The 26693-nt window shown below is 41.2% G+C and overlaps 1 protein-coding gene across 1 annotated transcript in view; it reads left to right on the top strand.

The window, feature by feature from the left end:
• The window catches only part of LMNB2 (lamin B2), a 36796-nt gene extending 15583 nt beyond the window's left edge, over positions 1–21213 (top strand). Inside the window, exons 4-12 of the mRNA XM_069977962.1 lie at positions 2438–2563; positions 3071–3241; positions 3479–3604; positions 12625–12845; positions 13636–13945; positions 15087–15194; positions 17605–17724; positions 19104–19220; positions 20788–21213. Coding sequence (XP_069834063.1) covers positions 2438–2563; positions 3071–3241; positions 3479–3604; positions 12625–12845; positions 13636–13945; positions 15087–15194; positions 17605–17724; positions 19104–19220; positions 20788–20829 — 1341 coding nt within the window. The 3' untranslated portion in view covers positions 20830–21213. The remainder of the gene's footprint in view (positions 1–2437; positions 2564–3070; positions 3242–3478; positions 3605–12624; positions 12846–13635; positions 13946–15086; positions 15195–17604; positions 17725–19103; positions 19221–20787) is intronic.
• The last annotated feature ends 5480 nt before the right edge of the window (positions 21214–26693 follow it).

Here is a 26693-nt window from a genome sequence, read left to right on the forward strand (position 1 = left end):
CATGGTTTGTGGTTGGGTGAAGCCTTTTATTGTCAAACTACTGTGTTTTCTCTTTTTAAATTATGACTACCAAAAACATCCAAATGACCCTGATCAAGTGTATTGCCCCCTCTAACATCAATGACAGCTTGAAGTCTTTTGTGGTAGTTGTGGATGAGGCTCTTTATTTTCCCAGATGGTAAAGCTGCCCATTCTTCTTGGCATAAAGCCTCCAGTTCCTGGGCTGTCTTACAGGAACTGCGTGCTTTATTCTGATATCCAAGGAATTGATTATGTCAGCAGTGTTAATCTGTGATTAACAAATGGAAAATCAGGGGCTCAGTAAAAACAGTCGGGAAGACCAACAAAAATTTCAACCACAAGTGCCAGGAGAATTGTGGGAGGCAAAGAAAAACCCACAAATATCATTAACTGAAATCCCGGACTCTATAAAAATATATTGGACGTACTTGGATGTTCCAACATGACAATGATCCAAAACACAAGACCAAGCCAACCTGTCATTGGCTACAGCAAGTAAAAGTAAAGGTTCTGGGGTGGCCATCTTAGTCTCCTGACCTCAATATCATTGAGCCATTCTGGGAAGATCTCAAGCGTTCCTTTCATACAAGACAGCCCAGGAATTTACAGGATATGGAGGCTTTTTGCCAAGAAGAATGGGCAGCTTTACCATCTGAAAAAATAGAGCCTCATCCACAACTACTACAAAAGACTTCAAGCTGTCATTGATGTTAGGCAATAGGCAATTGATGTGGGGACAATATTAAGAACTCTGGTATGTAAACTTTTGATCAGGGTCATTTGGATGTTTTTTGTTGTCATTATGATTTCAAAAGAGAAAGTTTGACAGTAAGTGGCTTCACCCAACCACGAACCATGAGTGGGAAAAGTTTTGTGTTATCATTCATATGAAAAAGGACAAGAAAGCAAAAATTCTGCCAGGGTATGTAAACTTTTGAGCACAACTGTATATCCCCATAACACAGGGAATGTAGAGTCAGTTACACAGAGCACTGGAGATGGGCCAATGCTCCTATGTCTCCTCCCCTTGGTAACGCGCCTTCTGCACTCCTCTTTCCTGCCTCCTGTATGCCTCCTCTTTCCTGCCTACTGCGCAGGCTCATACCACGCTCTAAAGTCATTTGAAGAGACAGTCTAGTGGTTGTTTATGAAGTGCAGGTTGTATCGATACTGCTACCAGATTATAGGTGGTTTTAGTGGTACCTATGATCTGGTAGCAGTATCGATGGAGCCAGTACTACTTAAACATCTGTTCAAAGGTGCTTACAGGTGGTTGTGAGCCGGTGCAATAGAACCCCACTATGACTATGGAACATGTAAGTATACAGAAAGCAGGACAGGGCAGTGCAGGAGGTGCGTGTCGCCAAGGTAAATAAACCTAGGGATACTGGGCCTGCCTCCAGTGCACCTAAAGACTTCATTTGCATATTTTGAAAGAGGAGCAGATATCAGGAACCAGGTGGTGCTTCTAAAAGTGGACGGCACAGTCAGAATGTAAGCGGCGGTGCCCATTGGGTCACATGAAGATGTATGATTCCTCCAGCTAGGGATACAAACTGAATGTATCATTTAGCCTTTATACCTGGATCCTTTCCTGCCTAAGGCTAGGTTCACACTGCGTTTTTTCCATCCGTTTTTTTTTTTTTTTTTTTTTTTGCAAAAAACGGATGCATTAGTATGCATCCGTTTTGATCCGTTTTTCCATTGACTTCCATTGTAAAAAACAAAAACAAAAACTGATCCGTTTTTTTTAACGGACACAAAAGTAGTGTCAGCTACATTTTTGCGTCTGTCAAAAAAAAAAAACGGATGGACACAAAAAAACGGATGAAAAAAAAATGATTGCAAAAACGCAGTGTGAATTCAGCCTAATATGAAATTTATCAGCAAAGAATTTTGGACTAAGGGCCCTATTCCACCGGACGATTATCGTTCAGATTATCGTTAAATCGTTCGAATCTGAACGATAATCGTTCGGTTGAAATGCAGTTAACGATTAACCACCGAACGAGAAATCGTTGATCGCTTTATAAGACCTGGACCTATTTTTATTGTTGCTCGTTCGCAAAACGTTCGCAAATCGTTAGCATTGAATAAGACATCGTTCGGTCATTCGCAATAGATACGAACGCAATAGCGAAGAGAAACGATCGCAATTACGATCATAAGTAACGATTATCGTTCCATGGAAATGACTGAACGTTTTCAGGTCTTTCACAATAGCGGTCGTTTGAGATCGTTAATCGTTAACGATTATGCAAATGATAATCGTCCGGTGGAATAGGGTCCTAAAAGAATTTTAGGGAATTTACAAACTACAGCACAGTGTTTCCCTGTTTTAATTGTTTGTTTTCTTTTTGATCTTTTGTTTATGGACACTTTAATAGTAATTTAAGGAATTTTATTCTGTCACCAGGCAGAGGATTCTCACTCTGTCGCAAAGCGGCAACTGGAAAGTGAAACTTTGATGCGTGTGGACTTGGAGAATCGTTGCCAGAGTTTGCAGGAGGAGCTGGAATTCAGAAAGAATGTGTATGAAGAGGTAATTGTGTTTAACCCTTTCAGTTCCATTCACAACAGAAGTTGTAGAGTGCATGCTGGGAATTCCTAGGCATTGAAAGGGGGATTCCCATCTCGACAAGCTATGCCCTATCAACAGAATGGGACCTAAAAAAAAAAAAAAAATCACTGGTGGCCAGACGGCAGGGGCTCCCACGATCCAAAAAACTGGGCCCCTGAATTTCTGGTAGCTCCATAGATAATCTAGCTGCAGCTTATGCACCGCAGAGCTCCATTCAGCTGAAGTCTTTGAATTCTTGTTCTCGAGGTTGACAACGTTAGCTGTTACCTGAAAGGACAGCGACACAGAAAAGAATGCTGGCAGCAGCTTACACCTCTCTTCTGTGGAAGCTTACATACATGGTCCTGAAACAACTAAGCAGGGGGATGGAAGGGACAGCTGTCAGACATTGTTTTATTTGTGCATATCTAGAAAAAAAATCTGTTCATTATAACTGTCTTCCAATTTTATTTTTATTGAAACTTACAGGAGTTCAGAGAGACCAGGAAGCGTCATGGACGCAGTTTAGTAGAAGTAGATAGAGGCCAAAAATATGAATATGAATCCAAGTTGGCAGAAGCCCTTGAGGAGCTCAGGAAACAGCACGATGAACAAGTTAGACTGTACAAGGAGGAGATGGAGCAGACCTACCAGGCAAAGGTATTTGTTATAATATTTGAATTTATTCTTTTGATGCTTTGTTTTGAAGATCCCTTAAAATGAAACTGTGGTGCACTGTACCAATCCTGTAAAGGAAGATCTAGTCATTTGATTTTTGGCATAAAAATTAAGGTGACTTCCTGTTATAGGAGAATTAGTTTTTTTTACGTTTAGGTTGCTGTTAATAAATTATTGCTGCAAGATTTTTTGTTTAAAAAAGGCATGTCTTGTTGTTAGTTGGACAACATCAGACGTTCTTCTGACTACAATGACCAGGCTGCAGAATCAGTCCGAGAAGAGCTAAGTGAGGCACGAATGAGGGTGGAAGCACTTGGATACCAACTTACAGGTCTGCAGAAGCAGGTACAGTGTTTGAGTCCTCTTTCTTACCTCTTATTGTTTACCTTTTATTGTTTGTAAACAAATTTTGTTTGCTATGAAAGCTTTTATCCTAGATGGTTACATTCTAGCCATTGGTGCCCCATGCCACTTAAATTTGAATATTTATGGTCCTCTTTTATGGCAGGTTGGGCTTTTTAGTGCTATGTCATTAAAGAGGTACTACTAATTTTATATCGGCCTAGTCTTCCTGAAGTGGCAAGATGCAATCCTCCCCTCCCAATTCTAGCAGGATTAACAGGCGCAACTACTCCCAACAGATGAAGTATAAGAAGCTACTTTATTAAAATAATAAAACGTATTCAAAAGGGTATATATATATATATATAATTACTGTATGTGTGTGTGTGTATGTGATATATATATAATATATACAGTGAGTCCAAGAAGTATTTGATCCCTTGCTTATTTTCTTTGTTTGCCCACTAATAAAGACACTATCCTTCAGCACTTTTAATGGTAGATACATTCTAACATGGAGAGACAGAATATCAAGAAAAAAATCCAGAATATAATTTTAAAGAATATATTTTAATTAATTTGTATTTCAATGAGGAAAATAAGTATTTGATCCCTCTTGCCAAACACACTCAATACTTAGTGGCAAAGCCTTTGTTTGCAAGCACTACTTGTTGTAGTTAACCACAAGTTTAGCACACACACCAGGGGGAATTTTGGCCCACTCTTCTTTGCAGATTGTCTCTAAATCATGAAGGTTGGTGGGCTGTCGCTTGGCAACTCTGACCTTCAGCTCCCTCCATAGATTTTCGATCGGATTGAGGTCTGGCGACTGGCTGGGCCACTCCATGACCTTAATGTGATTTTTCTTGAGCCAATCCTTTGTTGCCTTTGCTGTATGTTTAGGGTCGTTATCATGTTGGAAGACCCAACCACGGCCCATTTTCAGAACCCTGGCAGAGGGGAGGAGGTTGTCCCTCAGGATTGTGCGGTACATGGCACCATCCATCTTCCCAGTGATGCGGTGAAGTAGCCCTGTACCCTTGGCAGAGAAACACCCCCAAAACATTAGTCCAACTAGTAGAAGCAACTCGGCACTACAGCTCCTGTGTTGGTAGTAGCAATATAGACAACTTCAGTACACGTCCGTGCGGTGCTCAATGATAGTTAGATTATCCATAAATATATAGAATGAGGAAAAAGATCAGGCACTCACCCATCAACGTGTCAATTTTCTTCTTTATTGATTATAGAAAAGTCATAAAAACGCAGGGAGAGGGAGCATGGCAAGCAGGTCTCAGCTGAGGGCTGAGACCTGCTTGCCATGCTCCCTCTCCCTGCGTTTTTATGACTTTTCTATAATTAATAAAGAAGAAAATTGACACGTTGATGGGTGAGTGCCTGATCTTTTTCCTCATTCTATATACCCCCAAAACATTATGCTTCCACCTCCATGCTTGACGGTGGGCACAGTATTCTTGGGGTCATAGGCAGCATTTTTCTTCCTCCACACATGGCGGGTGGAGTTGAGGCCAAAAAGTTCAATTTTGGTCTCATCTGACCACAAAACCTTCTCCCAATAACTTGGTTCATCTTTCAAATGATCATTGGCATACTTGAGGCGCGCCTCCACATGTGCTCTCTTCAGCAGGGGTACCTTTCGGGCACTGCAGGATGTGAATCCATTGTTGCGCAAAGTGTTGCCAATTGTTTCCTTGCAAACTGTGGTCCCAGCTGCCTTCAGGTCATTTGCTAACTCCTGCCGAGTGGTTGCAGGACGATTTCTGACTGTTCTCAGCATAATTGCCACCCCACAAGGCGAAATCTTCTTTGGAGCATCGGGCCGAGGTCTGTTGATTGTCATGTTATACTCTTTAAACTTTCTGATAATTGCACCAATAGTTGTTACTTTCACATCCAACACCTTACTAATCTTTTTGTAGCCCATTCCAGCTTTGTGAAGGTCAACAATTCTGACTCTGAGGTCCTGTGACAGCTCTTTGGTTTTACCCATGTTGGAGACTTGAAATCTGTGTGATCTGTCTGATTCTGTGGACAGTTGTTTTTCACACAAGTGATTAGTGAGAACAGGTGGCTTCAGGTCAGGTAACAAGTTGATTGGGAGTGTCTAACTGGTCTGTAAAAGCAAGAACTGCTAATGAATACTAAGGGATCAAATACCTATTTCACTCCATGAAATACAAATCAATTAATATATATTCCTTCGATTTATTTTCTGGATTTTCTTTTTAATATTCTGTCTCTCCATGTAAGAATACATCTACCATTAAAAGTATAGAATGAACATGTCTTTATTAGTGGGCAAACAAAGAAAATCAGCAAGGGATCAAATACTTCTTGGACTCACTGTATGTGTATATATATATATATAGATCTCTCTGAGCTTTTTATATACGTTTTTATTATTTTAATAAAGTAGCTTTTTATACTTCATCTGTAGTAGTTGTGCATGTTAATCCCTACGGCCCTGGCGTGGGTTTGCAGGAAGGCTGCACACTGGCTCTCTTCTTAAGTATACGCATGGAGAGTTGTGCCTCGATCTTGCACAACTTCGCCAGGTGAGAGGGGACCCGGTTTTACTCCGTTACTAGATTTTTATTAATCCTATTGCATCTGGTCCTGCACATTAAAGGGGTTTTCCAGGGAAAAATGATTTTTTTGTGTTAGGAAAGGGTTAACCAAGGTTAACCCTTGTCTAATATACTTACCTGTCATTAGATGTCTGCTCTGGGAGATCGCTGGGCCGGTCACGTGACTTGGCTGCTTCTGATCTTCTGTCTTCCTGTCATTTTCCGGACCGGAAGCTTCTCCTGTCTCTGCTGCCGATCCGGTGACATCAGCTGCACTGAGCTCTTCTGTGCCTGTGCCAGGCTCTCCCTCTTCTTATTGGCTGCAGAGGTCTTGAGCCTGATTGGCTACACACTCGGCTCTGCAGATGAAGCGTGAGGGGGACTTGTGAAGACGGAGGGGCTTGATTTCTGCCAGGCAGGTCTCAGCAGCAGTGCAGACACAGTGTCTCCGTCCCCAGAGTGAATCTGATTCAGAGGGGGGAATGCTGTCTGTGCTGCTGCCCTTCTGAGAGCTCATTCACCACTTCATTCTGTCACAACACTGTTCCCTGACACATAAATCATCTCCTCTGCTGTCCTAACCCACCCCTCCCCCCACACACAGAGAAGCCCTCAGTGTAAACCTTCATATAGATAGCGCTGAGGCAGCTGGGTGGGGAAGGTTAGGACACTGGAGATGATTTCTGTGTGACATAACACTGTTCAGTCTGAAAGAAGAGGTGAGGTGCACCAGCTATATCTACAGGAACACTCTCAGCAACACCACAGAGGTACACAGCGTTCCCCTCCAGTACTGGATATCAATGCTGACAGGTGCAAATATTCAGTATGGAGAGTGAGGGACACTGTGGCTGTACATGGGGAAGCCGTGGCTGGCATGAATCCTGTGGGGGTGGGGGCACAGGACTTCAATGGTGATGACTTCTGAGAGGCAGAACACTATTCAATCAGAAAGAAGAGTTCCACAAGCTATAAGAATGGGAGCACTCTTGGCAGCAGCACACACAGCCTCAGATGGCTTCTGCACCTCTTATTTCTGTCAAAACTGAAATAGAAAATCATCACCCCCCCCCCCCCCTCCCTTTTTCTTTTATGTTTATTCAGAATTGGATTTTTTTTTTAGGACTATGTCCCTCCTGTTATAACAGTCAACTCCTGTGGTGCAGTGGTAAGTATCCGGTTTACCATGCATACAGACCAGGGTTCACATCCCATCAGTGACTCCCCCCCCCCCCCCCCCCCCCCCCAATTATGACTTCTGCCAGATCTTATGGTCATTCTAGTTGCTCTGCAAACAAGAAACACTGATGGTATTATACAAACTAGATGAATTTTTTAAGAAAATAATGCTCTAATGACTCTAATTTATTATATTGTGGACAATAGATATGATGGGAATTTATTTTGGTAATACATGTATACCATTATACATGGCAGTTTTAGATGGCATAGTCATTAGAGCATTATTTTTTTTAGAAAATTCATCTAGTTTGTATAATACCATCAGTGTTGACCATAATATCTAGCAAAAGTCATAATTGGGGGGGGGGGGGGGGAAATAGGTATCTTACAGGATGTGAACCCTGGTCAGTAAACATGGTAAACCTGAAACTTACCACTGCACCACAGGAATTGGCTGGTGAAGCGTTAGGGACATAGTTCTAAAAAAGATCTAGTTCTATGGTAAATAAAAAAAAAATAAATATATATATATTTTTGTCAGTTCATTATAATCTGCGGGCTGCAAGTCCACTATGACTCCTACCATCCATCGGACTACCACCGACCGGTGGCTGAGACGCTCTGCACCAGGTCTCCGGGGATTCTACACATTGGGGAGAGATTTATCAAACTTGCTGTAAAGTGAAACTGGCTCAGTTGCCCCTAGCAACCAATCAGATTCCACCTTTCATTTTCCAAAGAGTCTGTGAGGGATGAAAAGTGGAATCTGATAGGTTGCTAGGGGCAACTGAGCCAGTTTCACTTTACATAATGTTTGATAAATCTCCCCCCTAGTGTGTGAGTACTAACAAGCAGTGTAAGGATATAAACCCACACACCGTATACGCAGCGTATTTACTGCTGCGATACGCAGCAAATACGCAGCAAACACGCAGCAAATACGCAGCAGATTAGATCTAAATAACTGAACACAGCATCAAATCTGTACTAACATCTGCTGCGTATTTGTTGCGTATCTGCTGTGTATACGGTGTGTGGGTTTGTACCCTTAGGGTATAAACCCACACACCGTATACGCAGCAAAAACGCAGCAAATGTGATGGTGAAGATTTGATGCTGTGTTCAGTTATTTAGATCTAATCTGCTGCGTATCTGTTGCGTATTTGCTGCGTATCGCAGTAGTAAATACGCGGCATATACGGTGTGTGGGTTTGTACCCTTACAGTACAAATGCTTTGCTTCTCATAGCAAGCACTGCTTTCATTTTTGCAAGGCTAAGCTGCGATCAGTTGCTATAGGCAACAAAGGAAAGTACTACTGTAAGACTGCACTACTTCCACCTGTATGTATGGAGAGGGAGGGGGAGGAGTAAAGAGATGCTGAAAGAGAGTGTGACCATCACATACAGAGTAAGACAAACAGTAGCACGTAGACACACTTACAATGTAAAATTCAGCTTTCTAGTGGATGGTACATAAACAGAATGATGGAGCAAAAAAGGTTGTGCTAAATATACATAAAGTTTACTGCAGACAAAATTGCATCCATAGGTACAGTGCAGTAAAGCAGAGTAGGATAGGAAAGGAAAAGTATAATAAATGTATTAGGAACAATCAATACATAAAAATAAAACATTACAATGCTGTGGAAGTGTGGTATTTTATCATGCACAGCTGCAGTGTCAACACCTGTGTATGTGATAACCAGTGGCTTGTGGTGGGAGGAGCCTGAGGCTGCAGTTCATGAGGTATCTGATTAGCTTGTTATACACTGCAATACCAACTCTGGCCACTAGGTGTGCTGTGTAAGTAAACAGACAGAGCAACTTGTAAACAAACAATACAAGATATAAAAAGAGCTTTTTCATCTCATGAGAAGCTGATAGAAAAGAAAAATGTATATGGGGAGGTTTTTCTTGACTTAGGCAATCATGCTGGATGATTTTTGAAAAAACGTAAAAATCCTGGAAAACCTCTTTAACCCTTTAAGGACATGGCCCATTTTCGTTTTTACGTTTTCGGTTTTTCCTCCTTGTGCATAAAAGGTCATAGCACTTGCATTTTTCCACCTAGAAACCCACATGAGCCCTTATTTTTTGCGTCACTAATTGTACTTTGCAATTACAGGCTGAATTTTTGCATAAAGTACACTGCGAAACCAGAAAAAAATTCGAAGTGTGGTGAAATTGAAAAAAAAAAAACGCATTTCTTTTATTTGGGGGAAATGTGTTTTTACGCCATTCGCCCTGGGGTAAAACTGACTTGTTATGCATGTTCCTCAAGTTGTTACTATTAAAACGATATATAACATGTATAACTTATATTGTATCTGATGGCCTGTAAAAAATTCTAACCGTTGTTAACCAATATACGTTCCTTAAAATCGCTCCATTCCCAGGCTTATAGCACTTTTATCCTTTGGTCTATGGGGCTGTGCGAGGTGTCATTTTTTGCGCCATGATGTGATCTTTCTATCGATACCTTGATTGCCCATATACGTCTTTTTGATCGCTTTTTATTACATTTTTTTCTGGATTTGATGCGACCAAAAATGCGCAATTTTGCACTTTGGGATTTTTTTGCGCTGACGCCGTTTACCGTACGAGATCAGGAATGTGATTAATTAATAGTTCGGGCGATTACGCACGCGGCGATACCAAACATGTTTATTTATTTATTTATTTACTTTTATTTAAAACCTGGGAAAAGGGGGGTGATTCAGACTTTTATTAGGGGAGGGGGCTTTTTACTATAAACAACACTTTATTTTTTTTTTTTTTACACATATACTAGAAGCCCCCCTGGGGGACTTCTAGTATATACACTTGGATCTCTCATTGAGATCTCTGCAGCATAGATATGCTGCAGAGATCCATGAGATCGGCACTCGTTTGCTTTCGGCTGCTGCAGCCGAAAACGAACGAGTGCCGAGGCGAGGACGGCGCCATCTTGGACGCGTCCCCGGCCGGCATCAGTAACGGAGATCGCTCCTCCGGGACAAGGTCCCGGAGGAGCGATCTCCCCCACTAGACACCAGGGAAACGTTGCCTCCGGTAATCGGAGGCAGCTGTCAACTTTGACAGCTGCCTCCGATTAGCTAATTAGCGGGCACGGCGATCCGACCGTGCCCGCTAATAGCAGCGGTCCCGCTTTGAAGTGCAAGTGAGGACATAGGACGTACCGGTACGTCCTATGTCCTTAAGAGGTTAAAGAGAACCAATCACCTAAATATAACTGTCCCTATTATGACAGTACATCTCTCCCTAAGTCTATTCATGAAGATACAGACTGCCTTTGCAGTCTGTATCTTTATACTTTACCTGATCCTCTGTTCCCTGGCTGTTCCGGTGAGCGCCGCCATCTTGATGACGTCACTTGCGTTCCAGCTGTGCGTTCCAGCGTGACATCATCAAGATGGCGGCGCCGCCGGAACAGCCAGGGAACAGAGGATCTGGTAAAGTATAAAGCTACAGACTGCAAATGCAGTCTGTATCCTCATGAAGTCTATCTATGAAGATACAGACTGCCTTTGCAGTCTGTATCTTTATACTTTACCAGATCCTCTGTTCCCTGGCTGTTCCGGCGGCGCCGCCATCTTGATCACGTCACGCTGGAACGCACAGCTGGAACGCAAGTGACGTCATCAAGATGGCGGCGCCGCCGGAACAGCCAGGGAACAGAGGATCTGGTAAAGTATAAAGATACAGACTGCAAAGGCAGTCTGTATCTTCATAGATAGACTTCATGAGGATACAGACTGCATTTGCAGTCTGTAGCTTTATACTTTACCTATCCTCTGCTTCAGTGCCGCAAGGCCGGTCACCGCCATCTTGATTACGGGCCTTGCGTTCTACCGCTGGAACGCAAGTGACGTAATCAAGATGGCGCCGCCGGCCTTGCTGCACCGAAGAAGAGGATTAGGTAAAGTATAAAGATACAGACTGCAGAGGCAGTCTGTATCTTCATAAATAGATTAGAGAAGAGGGACTTTAGATAATACACAGCGATCTTGCGCTGTATAGCGCGAGATCACTGTGTGTTAACAGAGCGGCAGGCAAAGGATCATGGGAACCTTTCCTGCCACTCTGCATGACGGGAGTTTCCTGTCTCGCGCCGGCTCTTTTGAAAAGAGCCGGCTCGAGACCGGAAAGTAAAAAGGGAATAATTCAAAAACGTGACAATAAAAATAATTAATTATATTTATTTGCAAATGTCAATTAAATTATGATTTGCATCTAATTAAGGAATAAAATTTTTTTTAACTTTCGTCCATGATTGGTTCTCTTTAAGCGCTGTCTTTGTTCTCTTTTACTCTAGCTTTGAAGTGACAAGGGGCTGGAAAGCTTAGCTGTCATTAAAAGAATATTCCCATCACTAAATCATGCAAATTAAAAACTAAGTATTTTATTAGGTATGCATTAAAATTAGGAAAAAAGTCCCTAAATAATCTCTTATAAATTAATAAGTGTGAGATTACCACTTACTTTAGTAAATTCTCTGGCATCATAGTAATGATTTAGGATCGCTAACGTGGTATTTTAAGCTCCAGGGACAATTTTGTGTAATAGAATTGTCTGGTTAAAGTGAATCTGTCCAGCCCATTTGTTTTCTATGCAGTAAAATCGCCAAAGACATTGACATGGGATGGTTGTTGTCTCACAGGGTCAGGAAGAGACTGACAGTCTTTCCTAGACATTGGAGATTTACTACCATCCCGGACATACAAGAGTTAGTGTAGGCTGTTAACACTTATCACTAAGAAAGAATTATAGCTTTGGGCTCTTCAAACATGAAAAAATTCTCCATAACATGGAATATGTGGAGTGCCCTTTACCCGTTTTTAAGATGACACGGTATTATACTGTATATAATTGTATGACCCTTTGTGTTGTAGATATAATCAGAGCTAAAGAACTTGTAGGTCACAATCTCTTTCAAATGTTGCTTGTAAGTCGTTCTGAGACTTTTCCATCGCTCCTAGTGATGGAACTACTTTATCTTTCCAGATTGCATTGAGTAGAATCAACGCAAGTGGTCGACTATGGACTTTGCCGGATGAATAGATGAATTCCTCTTTCTTGAGTTTCTGTTTCTAGTTCTAAAATTGGGATGTTTCATTTTATTTTATATCTCAAGTGATCTCTGTAATACTACCTTATAACATGAATATTTTGTCACATATTTGTAATATCTTTAAATTACTTTAAAAAAAAATCCTAACATTTTTCATTTCTGGATTTGTTTTGCTTTTCAGTTAAATGCATCAGAAGATCGAGTTCGTGAGTTAGAGGAGCTGCTGTCCAGCGAACGTGACAAATACCGCAAACTTCTGGACCACAAAGAAAAAGAACTGGCAGCCATGAGAGACCGTATACAGAGACAGCTGACAGAATATCAAGAATTGCTAGATGTGAAATATGCCCTTGATATGGAGATAAATGCATACCGCAAGTTGTTAGAAGGAGAAGAGGAGAGGTAACAATGCTTTATGTGCTTGTTATTCTATTAAAGGGAACCATTCACCCCGTGGCCCCCGGCAGAAACTGACATACAGTGACATAAAGGTCAATATACTTACTACATCGCTCCCGGTCCCGTCCTGAATCCCGTTGTTGACACGGAGAAATTGACGATTCTTCTTCTCGCGCCCATTATGGTAATGAGCGCCGCCGGGTCTGAAATCCAGCCTTCTCCCCGCCTCCGACACTTGATTGACGCCAGGTCCTCTTCCTCCTCGTCTTCTTTCTTCTCGCCGGATCCCACGCAGGCGCCGTGACAGTCGTTTTCGGCGCATGCGCAGTTCACAATTGAAGCCGCTCCGCAGCTTCACTGTTTACTGCGCGTGCGCCAATTGGCTCGAACACGTATCCTGTTTACCGCGCAGGCGCAGAAGAGGTGACAAGACCATCGCAGCGGCGCCTGCGTGGGAATTCGTCAGAAGACTGAAGACGTCAATCAAGTTCCAGGAGGCTTGGATGGGCGGCGACGAGAAGAGGACCTCATGAATAAGTTGGACTCGTCCGTCGTTTCCTATGGACGTTGGACTCATCTCAGCTCATTACCATAATGGGCGGGAGAAGAAGAATCGGCGATTTCTCCGTGTCAACAACGGGATCCGGGACGGGACCGGGAGCGATGTGGTAAGTATATTGACCTTTATGTCACTGTATGTCAGTTTCTGCCGGGGGCCACGGGGTGAATGGTTCCCTTTAATCAATATATTTGATTATTCACTGGATAACTAAAAAAAAAAATTATTTTGAAGGTTGAAATTGTCACCAAGCCCACAGTCTCATGTAACAGTGTCTCGAGCCACTTCCAGTAGCAGCACAGCTACCACCCGCCAGTCTCGCAACAAAAGAAAGCGCATGGAAGCTGGAGAAAACGTGGAAGCCAGCAATATTCAATCTTCTGCAAGCTGGGTTAGACTGCCTCACACCTCAAGCAGCGCTGTTGAACGAAGCAGCAGTAGCAAGTTCCATATGTCGCAGCAGTCAACTGCAACTGGTAGCATCACTGTAGAGGAGGTTGACCAGGATGGAAAGTTTATTCATCTTAAAAATAATTCTGATCAGGTGATTAAAGTTCTTTTGTACAGATTGGGGCTTTGTTTCAACTAAGGATAAACAGCCTTTGTTTTTAATGAAAAATTGCATTGAAGTCTATAGACAACGGCCGAAAATAAGTGACAAAGAACATTATTTCAATAGCTGTAGCCAAACAATGGCTGTTATTCAATACATGGATGTGTGAAACAACGGCTGTTGTTTGCATTTACTTTAATGCATTATGAAAAGAATGTCCATTTAAAAATAAATTAAAAACGAGCCATTCTTGGGTGGGTCAGTGTAGCCTTAAAGAGGATGTATCACCTACATTTTCTGTTACTGAGTAGAATCGGATACTAACAGTCTTTTTTTTTTTTTTTTTTTTTCTTCCCTACTCTGTTTCTTTTTACCGACTAATCTTTTTTTATTTAACTTTTTGTGCATTGTTATGGGGGCTACCATCTTGCCTGAGCTGTTTTTAACATCATTTAGTGACATGCTTTCAGCCAGGCTCATGGATATAGACAACAATAGACAGACCCTGTCCCCCTTGAGTGGAACTGCAATATTTTAGTATTATTTTATAATAGATAGAAAAATGTAAAATTAGAAAAAATGTCCCTAAAAATTCTTAAAAATATTGCCTTAGCTCTGCTTATCCTTACTAGCTTGAATAATAGAAGTCGTGTGTGAGCAACTGGTCTCTATCTTACCAAATAGCACTTTTTAATATTTCTTGAGTCTTTAGTTACTCCCCTATAATTTACCAGTAAGCTGTCAATTACATTTTCATACATTTTAATATTCATCTAAGGTTCATTCACAAATAACGTCGATTATTTTATAACAGTGTCTGTCATGTGAATAATGGCCGTTATTACGGCAGTTATTTGCTGGTAAATGATGACCGTCCAATAAAAACAACCGACAGTGTATGAACATAGCCTCATGTTGTCCATTTTTAAAGGCATGTTAAGGCATTGCAGTCAGCAAAACGGCAAAGGTTCGGTTTACTTATCTCCCGACCAGAATCTGCAGCCCTGTACCTGGTATGAATTATAAACCATGAGGATGGCGTAGTGACAAGTGTTACTTGCTTTACAGGCACATTGCAACTCTGTAATATTGTTTTTATGTGCATAAATAAATGTTTCATCTTACCTTCCAGGATCGATCTCTAGGCAGCTGGAGACTCAAATTGAGTGTTGGAGAACAAGAAGAAATAGTATATAAATTCACCCCAAAATATGTGCTGAAAGCAGGCCAGTCTGTGAAGGTGAGGGTCTTTGTATCTCTTTGTGGAAACAAAGAAAATTTCAAGATCTGTGTCTTACTCTGAAGAAGCAGCATACAATGAGTGTAAAGCTGCATTAGAGGTCTTTTGCATGATGCCAAAGGAGGCCACATTTGACTGAAGGAAGAATGCCTAAGGACCTTTTTACATGACCCTTTTGCAGAGCCTTTACATGGCTCAACTGTGTGGCTAGACCGCATGAGTGATTGCTGCCTTGTTCATGCAGCCATTTAATTTTGTTTTTGGCTTTGCATCCCCTGTTCAGATGGGGAGATGTGTGGCCATTAAGATAAACAGGCTCACAAAAAAATAGTAAAATACATCTCCCATCATGCATTGTACCACAGTTCTATCTGCCAGGTACCCTCCCCTTTCTTGTAGTACCCGCCCACCATGGACTCAATCTGCTTCTGCTTTGCACAGTAAACACAGTATCTATCTATTTATCTACATAGACAGAGATTAAACAACAATGTCTCCTTTCCCCTATGCTACTCAGGAGAGGCTGTTGTTTTCTTGGCCAGGCGATCAATGTGTGGTGCCAGGGTTAATTAGGGTTACAGCTTGCCTGGCAACAGAGGAGACAAATCATGTGACCTTTGTCTCAGAAGGGGGTAGGACAGGACAGGAGTGGAGCGGGCAGAGAGAATATTTAGCAGCTTCAGGGTGTGTGTCAGGATGTGCTGCAGACAAACTGACCAATTCATGTAATAAAAACCTGTTACATACAAGCTTAGATTATAGATGTGGATTGAATAGGGTAAATCTTTCTTAACCAGTTTCCCTTACATTTTTAAGTGCACCATAAGTAATGAAAGCTGTGCAAGGACACAGGCTGGGATTTGTCGCGCCTCTGCTCAAAGAGTTGTCATTTCAATTCTTTGAGCGGAGGCGCCCAAGAAATCCCATTGAATCAATGGGACAGGTGGAATTTCAAGTACCATCCGCGGTGCAGTCCCTTAGACTGTTTCAGTAATGCCCCCTTGAATGTAAAAACATCCAAAGTCTCAACTACTTTGGCCCTGCATGAATTACACTGTAGACCGTTCACTGTGGAAGAGGGAGCAGGAGGAGGTGCGCTGAGGAGCAATGTGATACATTCATAGGAGAATGTGGGGGGAGGAGTCCTAATTAACCCCTTTAGCACCTGGCTAATTTTCGTTTTTGCGTTTTCGATTTTTCCTCTCCTGGTTTAAAAGGCCATAGCACTTGCATTTTTTCACCTACAGACCCACATGAGCCCTTACTTTTTGTGCAACTAATTGTACTTTGCAATGGCAGACTTAATTTTTGCATAAAATATATTGCGAAACCAAAAAAAAATTATATGCACAGTAAAATCAAATGCAATATTATTTGGGGTGATTTTGTGTTTACACCATGCGCCATATGGTAGAACTGACTAGTTATATATGTTCCTCAGGTTGTTACGATTACAACGATATGTAACATGTATAACTTTTATATTATTTGATGGCTTATAAGAATCAAAACCTTTAAAAAAAAAAACTAAATGTTCTTTAAAATCACTCTATTCCCATGCTTATAGCGCTTTTATCCTTTGGTCTATGGGGCTGTGTGAGGTGTCATTTTTTTGCGCCATGATGTGTTCTTTCTATCTACTTTACTTGCGTATATGCAACTTTTTGATTTTTCTGAATTTGATGCGATCAAAAAAGTGCAATTTTTCACGTTAAAATTTGCGCTTACACAGTTTACTGTGCGAGATCAGGAATGTGATAACTTAATGTTTCGGGCGATTACGCACACCGCGATGCCAAACATGTATGTATGTATGTTTGTTTGTTTTATTTATTTTTATTTATTATTAAAAACACTTTTTTTTTACTAACAGTAATTAGAAGCCCCCCTGGGGGACTTTTATATACACAGCACTGATCTCCCATTGAGATCAATGCTGTGTATATAATAGAGCACCGATCCATTAGATCGGTGCTCTATTATAATGGTCTGCAGCAGACCACATACACAGAATGCCGAGCTGGGATCATTCCGATGCTGAGCCCTGGCCGGCTCAGTACACCCCCAGTGCCCCACCCCCACCCCCAGAGATTAATGCCAGTTCTCAAAATTATCTGACAGGGTTCTTTCTCACTACAGTCACTGGGGTCTGGTGCTACCAACAGGTGTTTTGTTTTGTTAAGTTATCATCTATAGTCTTGAGAATATTATTATTATTATTATTATTATTATTATTATTATTATTATTATTATTATTATTATTATTATTATTATTATTATTATATTTATTATCTGGAGAATAATTTATATCTATTATTATCTTTGTTAGTCTTGCATACACTTTGTGTAGGTTGATAGGAAAAATGTGCTTTGTGAGTGTCAAAAAAATAAGTACCGCTTTCTATACCAGATATACAGCGCTGATGCTGGGGTCTCCCATAGCCCACCTTCAGTCTTGGTTTGGAAAAACCAGAGGAATTGGGGAACAGACGGAAACATGAAAATCTCCCTGGTGAACAGTGAGGAGGAGGTCAGTCCAAACAGTCGCTAAACAGTTCATAAAATGTTGTTATAAGCTGCATAAATATTTATATGTATTTCATTCTGATGCTGTAGTAGTCTTGCTAATTTGTGCTCTGCAAAAACCTGGTAATATTGAAGTGTCATTGTTGTCATAGAAAACTGCAGTACGTCTGCTTCCTGCTCTGTGTCAGAATAGTTAGTGGCCCTTCATAGACTTACATTATGAGCCCGACTGATCACGTTAATTACCAGCTACCCACAGGCCGTGGGTGGGTAGCTGCTGGTAACTAATATTATATTGGTACCTACTATTCTACTATTTTATTTTATTTTTTACAGCCTTTAGCTATATGTTTTACGGCAAGCTCCGTGGACATAGGTCCTGTCTACTGTGGTCTGTCTCATTGAGATGAATACTAAACATTACTGAGCAAACTCTGACCTTAGAAGATGTTGTTCCACAGAGAGCTGCTAATTGCCTTATACTGGTGCCATCTACTGGTGTCACCTGACGCTGTAATGTTATACAGGTCACTTTACTGCAGCCTCCTCCTATTACCACTGACACAACAGGAAGTCTCCACTTCAGTCTTACACTGATGCCAAAACATAGTTACCCCAAATAGTTTATTTTTGTGATTTAGTAATTTATTGGATCCTACTTTAGTATTTCTAGAAAAATTCAGTGTTGTTCAGTAACTTGCCTTTGTATTGCTCTGATTAATTGTGGTGGTGGTTGCTTAAAGGGGTATTCTCATTTGCTAATGTTTTTCAAACTGCTAATGCAAAAGTAAGCAATTTTGTGAATGCTTTTAAATAGAAATTGCTTAATTTTGCAATTTTTGCCCTGTACTGTGTCCCTATAGCTAACAGCTTGTTGCCTAGGTTACTGACCACCGCTCTCTGCTATGTTAGTGGTGGCCAAGCTGTGAGGTCAGTCAATGGCCGGGACCTGGGAAACCACTGGTAAGTATGATCTTCAGCAGCTTCTATGTCTCCCACTCAGATTACTGATGGCTCTAAGGTTTGTGGATTGTTTCTAGAGGCTTCTCTGATCTCAGCGGGAGATGCATAGCTGATTCAGCTCAGCATCGCTGCATCCCATCTTTATCCTCCCCACTTTTTTTCACCAAACTAGGAAGTGATAGCGGGATGCAGTTGTGCCGAGCTGAAATTCTCCAGGTGAGAAAATCCCTTGAAGCGCGTTACTTTGACTACCAGTTAGTAGTATGATCACCTCATGCTTAGTATTGTGCATTTATTAATACGTTTGGATGATTCTATTGGATTCTGATGCTGGTACATTTGCAAACTAGTTCTCTGCATTGAGCATAAATTAATATTAATGGTGTTTTCTATAACCATATTATTAAACTAATTTATCAGGAAGTAGCAGTCAGAACTGTAACAAAGACTATAGTGTCCACTGTAGAAGAGGATGGAGAAGATGAAGAAGAAGAAGAAGAAGCTGATTTTGGGGAGGAAGATCTGTTTCACCAGCAGGTAAACTACTCATATGTTTATATACAACAAATTTAACATACTGAGAGATCTGCCAATCATGATGGACAGGGAAAGGCAGAAGTCCCCCATTGCACATATATATCACTGTTCCCAACACAGTGCTCTGGCTACACTGTGTTTAAAGTGTCACTGTCGTTATAACTTTCTAAATCAACAGTAGATATGAAATAAAGCAAGTTTGCAATATACATTCATTATTTTTTTTTTTATCATGTTATCAAATAAAGCTGACCTTACCAGAAATCCAGGTCCAATCTCCCGAAGGCAGGAGAAAACAGGAAGTGCCATGTTTTCCATGATAACTAAAAAAAAAATAATGTATATTGCAAACTTGCTTTATGTCACGCTAAATACGGCAAGAATACAGCGTGCACTGTGGTTGGGTACAGTTAGAGAATACAGTGTGCAGTGTGATGTTACAGGTACAGAATACAGTGTGCTGTGTGGTGTTACAGGGAGAGAATACAGTGTGCTGTGTGGTGTTACAGGTAGCAATAGTGTGGTGTTACAGGTACAGAATACAGTGTGCTGTGTGGTGTTACAGGGAGAGAATACAGTGTGCTGTGTGGTGTTACAGGTAGCAATAGTGTGGTGTTACAGGTAGAGAATACAGCGTGCTGTGTGGTGTTACAGGTAGAGAATACAGCGTACTGTGTGGTGTTACAGGTAGAGAATACAGTGTGCTGTGTGGTATTACAGGTAGAGAATGCAGTGTGGTGTTACAGGTAGAGAATACAGTGTGCTGTGTGGTGTTACAGGTAGAGAATACAGCGCTGTGTGGTGTTCTGTGTGGTGTTACAGGTAGAGAATACAGTGCTGTGTGGTGTTACAGGTAGAGAATACAGTGTGCTGTGTGGTGTTACAGGTAGAGAATACAGTGTGGTGTTACAGGTAGAGAATACAGCGCTGTGTGGTGTTACATGTAGAGAATACAGTGTGGTGTTACAGGTAGAGAATACAGCCTGCTGTGTGGTGTTACAGGTAGAGAATACAGTGTGCTGTGCGGTGTTACAGGTAGAGAATACAGTGCACTGTGCGGGTGGGACCACAATGAAACAATGCAGTACCGCAATGAAATGTTTCACGAACACATAATGCAATTTGTGAACACAGCCTAGATGTTCTGCTACAGTTTTGGATGGGGGATGTGCAGGGTGGAGGACTGATGAATAGCTGATGAAAAGCAATGCATTCAGGAACTTGTAGTACTAAGCAACTGCTAAACCAGTAGGAACAACCACAAAATACAGAATTAAGACTCCCCAAACAAATAGATTTTTGGTAGTTTCAGAACTGGGTCAGACAGGTAAGCAATACTATATGCTTCTGCAGCAGTACCCCTTTAAGAACCTCAGTCCCTGGTACCAAAAAGTACAATTCTTGTACCCTCTCTGTACCCTCTTAGTCACGCCATGATGTACATTTACATCATGGGGCGTTAAGTTTTTAATTAATTTCTTCTATTTTTATAAGCTTTACTTGTATGGGCATTTATGCCTAATAAGTGGTTCCATGTTTGTAATTTGTTCTGTTTGTTATTTTACAGGGCGATCCCCGTACAACATCCACAGGCTGTTACCTGATGTAACCAATCTGCCAGAGTTGCTATTTTTATATTCTTTTGGCACCATATAGTTTCATCTGTGAAACACAAACTACTGCCAGATATGTTTGCAAAGGATTTCTTTTGTTTTTTATATTGTATTATTGTTTGTGGTTTTAACAACACTATCTCTCCCAGCGAGGGTGCAAGTTTTATGTTTTACCTTTCATGTTGCAGAAATTTTGCAGAGGAAAAGTTTTAATATATGACTAGCATGCACATAATGTTTTACTGGTTAACTTTACAGATTACTGACAAAGGGGCCACTTTTAGAGTTTAATACGTTTTATAGTACTACATATTACCACTTGGAATGAGAGCGAAATGTTAAAGGGGTAGTGCGGCGGTAAAGAATTATTGACAGAATAACACACATTACAAAGTTATACAACTTTGTAATGTATGTTATGTCTGTAATTGGCCCCCTTCCCCGTGTCCCACCACCCCCACCAGTGTACCCAGAAGTGTGGTGCGCTATACATACCTGTCACGTGCCGACTCGTCTCCGATCTTCAGTCTGCGATGTCGTCTTCGGACGGCCGGGCCGAATCCCTCCGAGCGTCCTAAATGCCGGCCGCCCTCTTCAGCGTCATCAGATGCTCAGCCGCGATTGGCTGAGCACAGTTATGCTAAGCCAATCGCGGCTGAGCAGCCGATGACGCTGAAGAGGGCGGCCGGCACTCAGGACGCTCGGAGGGATTCGGCCCGGCAGTCCGAAGACGACATCGCAGACTGAAGATCGGAGAGGAGTCGGCACGTGACAGGTATGTATAGCGCACCACACTTCCGGGTACACGGGTGGGGGTGGTGGGACACGGGGAAGGGGGCCATTCACAGACATAACATACATTACAAAGTTGTATAACTTTGTAATGTGTGTTGTTCTGTCAATAATTCCGCACTACCCCTTTAAAGGGAACCAGTCAGCAATTTTTAATTAAGTTCCCAACAGGGCCTAATGGATGTTGTAAAGAGCCCCCCTACCATGTCTAGGGGTTCCTCTGTCGGTTAATTCACATCCCGGCAAAATGTCTTTTATACCGATGCATAAGGCAGGGAGAGAGACAGAAACTAGTCATCTGGGCAGTGACTAGTCACGGTTGTTTTCCGGTCCGTGTGCTGTGTGGCATTGATTGACAGGCAGAGAGCCGTGACTAGTCACAGCCAAGATGACTAGTTCCTGGCTCTCTCCCTGCCTCACATGTTGTCATAAAAGACATTTTGCCATCATAAAATACATTTTGCCGGGATGTGAAGTCACTGCCATATGAACCCCAGACATGGTACAGGGGCTCTTTACAACATCCATTAATCAGCAAAATTGTACTGATTGGTTCCCTCTAAGGTTTTTAAAAACATTAACGGAAACCTTTACTGTCCATGTCTCTTTCTGCTGTAGATATCCTGCCAAGTAAGTGACCAAAAATAAAGCATCTTTATTAAGGGTGCCTTCACACCTACCGTATCGCAGTAGAAAATCCGCTGCGGTTCCGCAGCAGATCCGCAGCAGATTTAACTAAATGAATGAACACAGCATGAAATCCGCACTTACAAATCCGCTGCGGATCCGCAGCGGATTTGACAGTGCGTATGTAATGCTGTGTTCATTCATTTAGTTAAATCTGCTGCGGATCCGCAGCGGATTTTCTACTGCGATACGGTAGGTGTGAAGGCACCCTAAAGGGGTTATCCAGGCCTGGAAAGACACGGCTGCTTTCTTCCGGAAACGACACCACCTCAGGTTTGGTGTGGGTTTTCAGGCTGTGTTCTACTTAAGTGCATATTGCTGCATTATAATACCACACACAGCCTGAGGACGGGGTGGTGCTGTTCTTGGGAGAATGTACCAGTTTTTTTTAGCTAAGATAACCTCTTTAATCATAAAGTATTCTGCTTTGCCTTCTGGCACTTGTATGGATACAGCATCTTTTGTTTTTAAATCCTTACCCTATAAGTTTACACCCTAGTCATGTGTTATGGCTTGTATCATGGCAAATGTGGTGCCGTTAACTAGTGCTCATGTTTGTTGGGGTGCAAGGTAGAGTATTCAATTGGGGGAATTATTGGTGTACTGTAAATTAGCTGAAGACATATTAGGGCCAGTAAAGTGCTCAGTTGTCTTCTGCAAGCATTAAATCGGGAAGAAAAAAAGTTAAAAATCAAGATTACCAACCTGCATTTATAATTTGCTTGGCTTGTTTGTTACTATGATTCATCCAATCTATGGTCTTGTTTTCTGTTTGCTATCTATTATGTCTAAGAGTCCTACTTGGACTTCTAAAATGGCTGCCCATCTGTTTATCAGCTTACAAAGGAAGTTATATTTAGTTGTGTAACAAGAAGTTTCATTATAACTTCTCAATTAATATTGAGAAGATATACTGCCGTCCGTTCCTCCCATCTCCGCTTGGTCCCCGAGATCTAATCTGGTTTGTACTTATGCAAATGTCCAGTTTAGTGCACTGAATCTGGCCCAGCACCCCAGTGCCCAGTGCTTTTAGTAACAAGCTGCCTTCAGATTCAAGTCTGTCTGGTCTGACATCTCACTGAGAGGAGGAGATATTGGTGCACTGGGGGTGCTAGGCCCGCCTTACTGCACCAAACCAGACAGTTGCACACCAGAGACAGTACAAATCAGAGATCTCAGGAACCGAGCGGTGATGGGAGGAATGGACAGCACTATTACAATGTGCAAGGCGATGCTCATCAGGTGATATGGAAATCTTAATTAAGTAGTTATAGTGGTACATTTATCCATGAAACTGAGTTTTATCCATCATAAGTTACTCTAACAAGGTCATTCAGCTTTAGAGTAAGGGAAACATAAGCTTTGTTCTACAATTTGGCTCTAGAGTTGAGAGTAGGTTTGCGTTATACATTTTGCCTTTGTAAACCACACTCTATGTTGATCTCGATTTAAGGTGTTGCGATGTTTATGTATTCTCTATTTGAAGTTCTTTTCCTTCAATCCTGAGCAACCCCATTTTATCATGCTTACCACCTTTCTGATAAAACTGTAGGCGTAGCTATTTGTCATTGTCCAGTGCTATAAGTTATATATTTTTGCAGCCTTTGAAAAAAAAATTCTACTGTTGATAAGAGGAAAAATAAGAGGATAATATGTCTCTTGTGAAGGGTGAGAGGAGTCTGTACTGTCAGGCAATAATGCATGTTTGTAACAGTGAACTCCTGCTTGACTGAAGATTGTTTTGTTGTTATGTCTCCAGACGAAGTTGATCCATGCATATTGTCAGTCATGTTAAACTGCAATAAATATTTCCATTCAAGCATTCAATAATTTACATTATTCAGCCTTTTTAAAGATAGATTTATATTTTAATGTATATTTTAGTAATATCTTTATTACCTTTCACGTGCATAGGTGACCCATTAGAAATTATAGGTCTAAAGGTGGCCATGGACCTTCAATAATTGATTGCCAAACAATCATTCTCCCACCCACAGCCTTTCCTCCACATATACAGGAACGTTCGGCATGGCTTAGCACTCCTGTGTCTGGGAAGGGATAAGGAGAGCGCTCTCGCTGCAGCTTGTCTGGGTCGGCTGTTTTTCCATCATGGCTGACCCCTATCACCTGTCAGTGGTTGATCGTGGAGACTGCATACACCATAGACTGATGGCCAAATCTGCCGCGAGCAGTGGGTTTGGCTGAAATAATAAGTCTATGGTGTATGGTCACCATAATTGCTGCCACTTGAACCAGTTACTACAACAGGGTACAATCCTCTAACCACACAGCTGAGCCAAGATGAAACACATTACACTGCAGGAATAATGAGTTAGCAATAAATAATGACATTTAGAATAATGACACCTGTGACCTGTGCACATTTTGAATACCACTTTAACTCACATTTTACTTTCTGTTTTTGTTTTTTGCTTGCCTTCAGCCATAAGGTTAATAGTGACAGCTTCTGTGGGGAGTTGTCTAGGTTTTCTAAGTCTTCCTCAGATCAAGGGAAATAAGGCTAGATTGCACTTTTACTTATCATAGGTCTAGCCAAAGCTGTCATATTAGCACCACCATCTTTTTATCTAATGTGTACAGTGGCCTTCTGACTTCCCTCTGACAGCAGTTATTGGGGGAGAGGAGAGGGCTGCACATCTGGCTAACAGCTGTCTATGTATGGCCAACTTTAGTCACTTATTGAATTTGCTGACTAGCCAAATTGGTCCATTTACATCCTTATGTGTTTGATAAAATATTCATGGGATTTATCATTATCACTGCACCATGAAAAGGCTGACACAATTTTTCTCTGGTATTAATGGAAACTGCTTGTAAAATGACCATGTATTGAATGTTTAGCTCTTTTGTAACAATTGTATAACCCTCATTTACTTGCTCTCCATACAACTGTGAAAGTTCCTATAAAACCTGGCCGTGTGACTGTGCCAGTACAGTACTGATTTGGAGCGCCTGGCATCATAAGGATACATGATGCCAGGAGGTCTGTGAATCCGGTACACATAACCTTTTCTGTGCACGGACCATATTCATTAAACTTGTGAATGCCGTCTTATAGTTGTAAGCGCAAACCTTGTATACTATGATTATAAAGCTGAGAGCCATTCATTTAAGATAAAGCCAGTTACTCCTTGGAGCAGCATATTATGGAAACTTTATTGGTAATATCCTTTTTAGAACATTATGAAAAGCTAATAGTCTTGGTGGGTCTCTGAACCACATTCTCAGACACTGGATTTAAGGTCTATGCTAACTTTTTGTAGTGCTACAAAATTAACTATTGAGCTACAGCTACAGTCCAACGCATTACATTGGGCTTTGTCATTGTGTGGGATGCAGTTGAAGGGAGTGTTGCCTAGATTTTTTTTTTTTTTTCATTTGTCAGAGCCAGGTACATTTTTTTTTTTTTAATTTCCTCACTTGTTTCTATTGTATGAGTTTTTTAACTTAATTTTTTTGCTTTGGCCACTTTAAGAGCATTTACAGATATGCTTTACAACAATCCCCATGGAAAGGTAACAATAGACATGATAGAGGTCATTCTACAGGGAGGGGGTGTTGCGTTCTACGTGGGTATAGTTTCTAACTAGTCACTAAAATGAAAACTGAATATTTCCAGGATGTTCTTAAAATTTATATGGTAAAAATAGATTTTTTTTTATTATTTATAAAAAAAAAAAAATGTAAACAGTAAGTCATTTGCTGATTACACTTCTCCTTTAAAATCACTTTTGTAGCACTACAAAAGCGTACCCTCTTGCCTATAGGGGGAGGGTTTCATGCTAATGGGTTAGTATAATGAGTACTCTGGCAATAGAATTTTTTTTATTTATTTTTTTTAAGTGCTCTGGCTAGCTAAAAAATCCTCACCTGATCCCATACTTTTGCTGCGACTACTGTGCCCAGATCGCTGCTGATCACTGCTTTCTGATCCAGACTTGACAAACAGGAAATGCTTATGCCAATCCTCGGCCTTGCTTTTAGCCCATTTCAGTTAGTGATTGAGCAGTCTGAACACTGTGTGGACAGCAGCAAGCATTGGGGCATCTATCCCCACGAACCCCTTTTAAGGTACAAATTGTATGAAAAGTCAACATTTCTTAAATTAATGCATACAGTTTGTTTATATAACCTTAATGTAGGCAACAGAGGATTATCTAACCCTTTAACTGTGAAACTTCCCTTTGAACAAATTAGGGGAAATTTATTGATGTTTACTCAAAAAAAAACTGGCATAAAAAGCCACAAATTACAGCAAAGTGCTCAGATTTTACAACTTCCCTAATATGTCAAAACTGGCATTCAAACCTTAATAGATTCCTCACATTAGGTTTTTGGTCACTTGTATGACCAAGGCCTT

Source organism: Dendropsophus ebraccatus, chromosome 7 (assembly GCF_027789765.1).
Source record: "Dendropsophus ebraccatus isolate aDenEbr1 chromosome 7, aDenEbr1.pat, whole genome shotgun sequence".
NCBI classification, from domain to species: domain Eukaryota; kingdom Metazoa; phylum Chordata; class Amphibia; order Anura; family Hylidae; genus Dendropsophus; species Dendropsophus ebraccatus.